The 6,000-nt window shown below is 43.8% G+C and overlaps 1 protein-coding gene across 3 annotated transcripts in view; it reads left to right on the top strand.

Moving 5' to 3' along the window:
* GPR107 (G protein-coupled receptor 107) overlaps positions 1-6,000 on the top strand; it is an 87,456-nt gene that overhangs the window by 33,630 nt on the left and 47,826 nt on the right. For all 3 annotated transcript variants that reach the window (XM_011931206.1, XM_011931205.1, XM_011931207.1), the window contains exons 6-7: positions 964-1,001; positions 3,898-3,954. In XM_011931206.1, coding sequence (XP_011786596.1) covers positions 964-1,001; positions 3,898-3,954 — 95 coding nt within the window. The remainder of the gene's footprint in view (positions 1-963; positions 1,002-3,897; positions 3,955-6,000) is intronic.

Raw genomic sequence — 6,000 nt, 5'->3', positions numbered from 1 at the left:
CGATCTTGGCTCACTGCAAGCTCCACCTCCTGGGTTCACGCCATTCTCCTGCCTCAGCCTCCCGAGTAGCTGGGACTGCAGGCGCCTGCCACCATGCAGATCTCCTGACCTCATGATCCGCCCACCTCAGCCTCCCAAAGTGCTGGGATTACAGGCGTGAGCCACTGCGCCCGGCCCAAGAATATCTTAAGTGAAAACAAGAGATAGATGCCCACTCTGTTCCATGAAAGAAGCCATTAGCAATCTTCTTGCTGTAGGGAGGAAAGTATCATTATGCTAATATTACTTGCTATTAACTTTTTCAAATGTGTAAATGTATCTCATGTTTTTCTTTTTGAGATGGAGTCTCTCTCTGTCACCCAGGCTGGAGTGCAGTGGTATGATCTCAGCTCACTGCAACCTACACCTTCTGGGTTCAAGGGATTCTCCTGTGTCAGCCTCCCGAGTAGCTGGGATTACAGGCATGCACCACCACACCTGGCTAATTTTTGTATTTTTAGTAGAGATGGGGGTTCACCATGTTGGCCAGGCTGGTCTCAAGCTCCTGACCTCAGGTGATCCAACTGCCTCGGCCTCCCAAAGTGCTGGGATTACAGGCGTGAGCCACCGCTCCTGGCCTTTTTCTTAAAAATTATGTTTTCAAATGTGATTACTTAGAAAATTAGGAAAGACATTCCATGTGGCCTCTCTGGCAATAACATATGCTAGAATATCCAGAAATGAATTCTGTTGTTACTATTATCAGTTACTAGATACCATTTATAATATAACAAGGTCTGATTTGCTGCTTCAACAGTACAAGAATTATGTTTTGGGACCTGAGGAAATGGCAGTCCCCAAGATTATTTTGTTTAATTATTTGATATTAGACAAGCTGGAGTCTCATAAAATGATACTGTAATATATATATATATCTGTAAGTTGAGTCATGCAGTGCTCTCTTTTGAATGTTTCTGCTTCTAGATGGTGGAAAGTCTAAAAGAAGTACAGTGGATTCAGAGGTAAGAACTAACCACCCTTTTGTACTCAGCTTTCCTGGATATGTGTGTACGTGTGTGTTGTATGCGTGTGTGTGTGTATTATATATATACATGCATGCACAGACACATACATAAACAGTCGTCCCTTGGTGTCCACAGGGGATTGGTTACAGGAACCCTAGTGAATATCAGAATCAGTGGATACTCATGTCTCTTATATAAAATGGCATAGTATTTACACATAACCTACACACATCCTTCTGTGTACTTTAAATCATCTCTGGAGTACTCATGATACCTAACACAATGTAAACGCTGTGTAAATAGTTGTGACACTGTGTTGGTTTTTTATTTGTGTTATTTATTACTATTACTTTTTAATCTTACTGTAAAAAATACTTTTGGTTGGCAGTTGGTTCAATCTGCAGATGTGTGTGTGTGTGTGTATATATATGTGTACATATGTATGTATATATATGTGTGTATATATATGTATATATACACACACATATACACACACACACACGTCTCATCTACAGGGGCCAGATGCAGTGGTTCATGCCGTAATCCCAGCACATTGGGAGGCTGAGGTCAGGGGATCACAGCACTTCGGGAGGCTGAGGTCAGGAGTTCGGGACCAGCCTGGCCAACATGGTGAAACCCTGTCTCTACTAAAAATACAAAAATTAGCTGGGCTTGGTGGTGCATTCTTGTAATCCCAGCTACTTGGGAGACTGAGGAAGGAGAATCACTTGAACCTGGGAGGCAGAGGCTGCAGTGAGCCAAGATCGCGCTGCTGCACTTCAGCCTGGGTGACAGAGTGAGACTGTCTCAAAAAAAGTTTAAAAAAATAAAAACAAAAAAAAAATCTACGGGAAATTGTCTCCCATTTTCGGGGAGAGCATTGACATACTGAAACAATTTCAAAGGAAAATTGATTCCTGGCTAGGCATGGTGGCTTATGCCTGTAATCCCAGCACTTTGGGAGGCTGAGGTGGGTGGATTGATGGAGCCCAGGAGTTCAAGACCAGCCTGGGTTACATGGTGAAACCTTGTCTCTACAAAAAAATAGAGAATTAGTGGATGTGGTGGTATGCGCCTGTGGTCCCAGCTGCTCTGGAGGCTGAGGTGGAAGGACCACCTGAACCTGGGAGGCTGAGGCTACAGTGAGCTATGATTGTGCCACTTCACCCTAGCCTGGGTGACAGAGTGAGACCTTGTCTCAAAAAAAAAAAAAAAAAGAAAAGAAAAGAAAAGGAGGAAGGGAGGGAGGAAGGAAGGAGAAAATTGGTTTCTAAGTTGCACATCTCTTACATGATACAGGATGAGGTAGTTAGGGAAGGAAGATACCAAACCATCAGAAAAGCCCTCTGGTAGGAACTGTCACTGGGGCTGAGTCTGGAGTTTGTTCAGGGAAGAGGAAGACAAGCAAGGGGAGGAAGAATGCCATACACAAAGACTGGATGATGACAGATGCTGAACACTGGCTCATTTGAAGTGAAACACACATATTTGGGAGCAGAGAGAGATCTTAGATAACATAGGGCCAGGCAATAGAGGGAATTGATGGGCAGGCAATGGGAAGTCATCCTGAGTTCCTGATTGGGAAAGACTGTGTTTGTTAAAGATCCTAATTCTGAAAGTGATGTGAAGGGTAGCCTTGGGGAAGGAGAAAGGGTTATTTGAAGGACCAGGAAGGACACGGTTGTGAGAATACCGTGTTTCGGTTGTTTCGGGTGATGCGGATGTGGACTAGAGCAGAGCCTTGGACAGTAAGTGACTGGGAAGCCAGTTAGGGTGATGGGAGGGAAAGAGAGGAGCAGAGGAGTGGGTGGTAGAAATAGCAGAAGTGGAAAAACTGGGGAAGTTTTGGTTTGTGATATCTTGATTTCTCCTTGAGGGGGACATCTAAATGGTGATGTTTTGTCTTAACAGCGTTGTTGAAGTATAATTGACCTAAAATAAACTGTACATATGTAAAGCAGCAATCTGATAACTCTGACTTATCAATCAAGATAGTGAAATATCCATCACCCCAAAAATTTCTTCTGCCTTTTTGTAAGCCCCCTGTCCCCAAGCAATCACTGATCTGTCACTATAGTATAGATTAGATTTATAGAACTTTATATAACTGAATTATGCAGCACTCTTTTCTGTCTTATATTCAGCATAATTACTTTGAGTTCATACACATTGTTGCATGTATCATTTCTTTTCATTGCTCAGTTTTACTATATATATGGCAATATTTTGATTTCTTTTCTTTTCTTTTTTCGCTTTGGGGAACAGAGTCTCGCTCTGCTACCCAGGCTGGAGTGCAGTGGCACGATCTCATCCTCTGCCTCCCAGGTTCAAGCAATTCTCCTGCTTCAGCCTCCTGAGTAGCTGGGATTATAGACACGTATCACCATGCCCGGCTGATTTTTGTATTTTTAGTAGAGATGGGATTTCACCTTGTTGGCCAGGCTAGTCTTGAACTCCTGACCTCAAGTGATCTGCCCATCTCGGCCTCCCAGCGCGTTGGGATTATAGGCTTGAGCCACTGCGTCTGGCCAATATTTTGGTCATTTGATGTCAGGAGTGGAATTCAGGGGATGTGACAGGGCGTGGCCTGGGTCAGCACCCTTAGTCTGGCTGAAGCTTCAAGGGTAGACAAGCTGTCTAGCCGAAAGATTCAAGGCAGGGGGCAGAGGTAGGGGTTAGTGCAGAGGCAGAAGAAACAGGTGAAGAACAACTACCATTCTCTGTGAAAGCAGATTTCAGACATCTTGAAAGGATAGTCATTTTTATTTTCAGAGAGCTTTTGAAGGTGGGCAGATGTAGAGTTTAAGAAACTTGTTTTGTTTAATAAATTACTTTTAATTAGCACACTTTCTATGCCAGTGCCATCCTAAAACATACTGTTATGTCTTTTTAGGCCATGGGAGAGAAATCCTTTTCTGTTCATAATAATGGTGGGGCAGTGTCATTTCAGGTATGTATGCTCTTTGTGTAAAGCCTCCTAGAATTTCTCTCTACTATGTAAAAGGGTAATTTTTTCTTTAGAGAAATTTTGAATTTAGGAATAACAACTTAGGTATGCCTTGTATCAGTCACTTAAATGTAATAGCTGTCTCTTTAACAAACCCACAAGGTGGATATTGTTACCCATCTACTTATCAAATCGTGAGTCTCTGAGAGTGAATAACTTTGTGACTATCTATTGTAGGTGACAAGGTACAGTTTCCAACCCAGTCCTACTTGGCTGTTCCCATGACCCCTTTGCCCTGACCCCATGCTACCTCCCATTCAAAGTGTGCCAGAAGCATAGTACCCCATGCCTGAAATGACCATTGGTGACGATTTACGGTGATGTTGTAATTTTAGAGATGATTTCACCCAGACTCGGAGGCTTTGAGTGACCTGCTCAAGTGTCACAGTTATTAATTGCCCATGAGTGTTTAGGGGCAGCATAATAGCATACGTATGGGAGCAAGATATTGGACTGGGCCTCAAAACCCACTTACTAGTTAGGTGATACTGGACAACTCACTTCATTTCTTTTTGTTTTTTGAGACAAGGTCTCACTCTGTTGCCCAAGCTAGAGTACAATGGTATAATCACGGCTCACTGCAGCCTCAACCTTCCAGGCTCAAGTGATCCTCCTGCCTCAGCCTCCCAAGTAGCTGAGACTACAGGCATAGACCACCATGCCTGGCTAATTTTTAAATTTTTTGTAGAGATGAGATCTTGCTCTGTTGTCCAGGCTGGTCTCAAACTCCTGGGATCAAGCAGTCCTCTTGCCTGGGCCTCCCACAGTGCTGAGATTACAGATGTGAGCCACCTTGCCTGGACTCACTCACTTTCTGAACTTCACTGTTAATCATCTAAAAATGAAAAATGGCAGGGCGTGGTGGCTCACGCCTGTTATCCCAGCACTTTGGGAGACTAAGGTAAGTGGATTGCTTGAGCCCAGGAGTTTTGAGACCAGCCTGGGCAACATGGTGAAACCTCATCTCTACAAAAAAATGCAAAAATTAGCCAGACATGGTGGTAGATGCTTATAGTCCCAGCTACTAGGGAGGCTGAGGTGGGAGGATCACTTGAGCCCAGGAGTTAACGACTCCTTGGAAATATGGTGAAACTTCATCTCTTAAAAAAACATACAAAAATTAGCCAGGTGTGGTGGCATGTGCCTGTAGTCCCAGCTACTAGGGAGGCTGAGGGAGGATTACTTGAGCCTGGGAGGTCTAGGTCACACAGTGAACCTCGAGCATGCCACTGCACTATAGCCTGGGTGACAGAGTGAGACCCTGTCTCAAAAAAAACAAAAACAAAAAAAAATACGTACAGTGAAATGCACAGGTCTTGTCTTAAGTGTACAGTTTGTTCAGTTCTGACAAATGCGTATATACCTGTGGAATTCACTGTCTCAAGATTTCTGTGTTTCCATCTTCTGAGAAAGCCCCTCTATCCCCACAAGTACTGTTCTGATTTCTTTTTCCCTACATCATTTTGCCTGTTCAACAATTTTTGTATGTTGTTTAAGCTTAGTAACCATCGTTTTCGTCGCTATCCATATTAATAGCTAACAGTTATTGAGAACTTGCAGGATGCTCGTTTGCTCAGAACCCTCCAACAGCTTTCCATCTGTCTTGGAGTAAAGCCCAAGTCTTCCCACTGGTCTGCAAGGCCCATGTGGTCTAGCCCCTGTTGTCTCTCTGACCTCAGCTCCTGTTATTCACACAGTTCTCTCACACAAGCCGCCTTGCTCTTTCTCAGACAGATCAGGCTTTAGGCTCTGCTTTCGCTGTTCCCACAGGCAGGAATGCTGTCTCTCAGAATTCCACAACTTTTTTCTGAAATGTCACCTTCGCAGCAAAGCTTCTCTTGATTGCAGCTCACTCCTGTTTCCCTTATTGTGCTCTGTCTTTCCTTAGCATTATCCCTTTCAACATGCTATATACTGTACTTAGTTATGTTTATTGCCTGTCTCCCCCTCTACAGAAGGTACCTTAAGGGCAGGGGTTTTCTCTCTCTT

The sequence above is a fragment of the Colobus angolensis genome, unplaced genomic scaffold, assembly GCF_000951035.1.
Source record: "Colobus angolensis palliatus isolate OR3802 unplaced genomic scaffold, Cang.pa_1.0 Scaffold9, whole genome shotgun sequence".
Taxonomy (NCBI): Eukaryota; Metazoa; Chordata; class Mammalia; order Primates; family Cercopithecidae; genus Colobus; species Colobus angolensis.
Note: the sequence above shows the minus strand (reverse complement) of the source record. Positions and strands in the feature narration are given on the sequence as shown.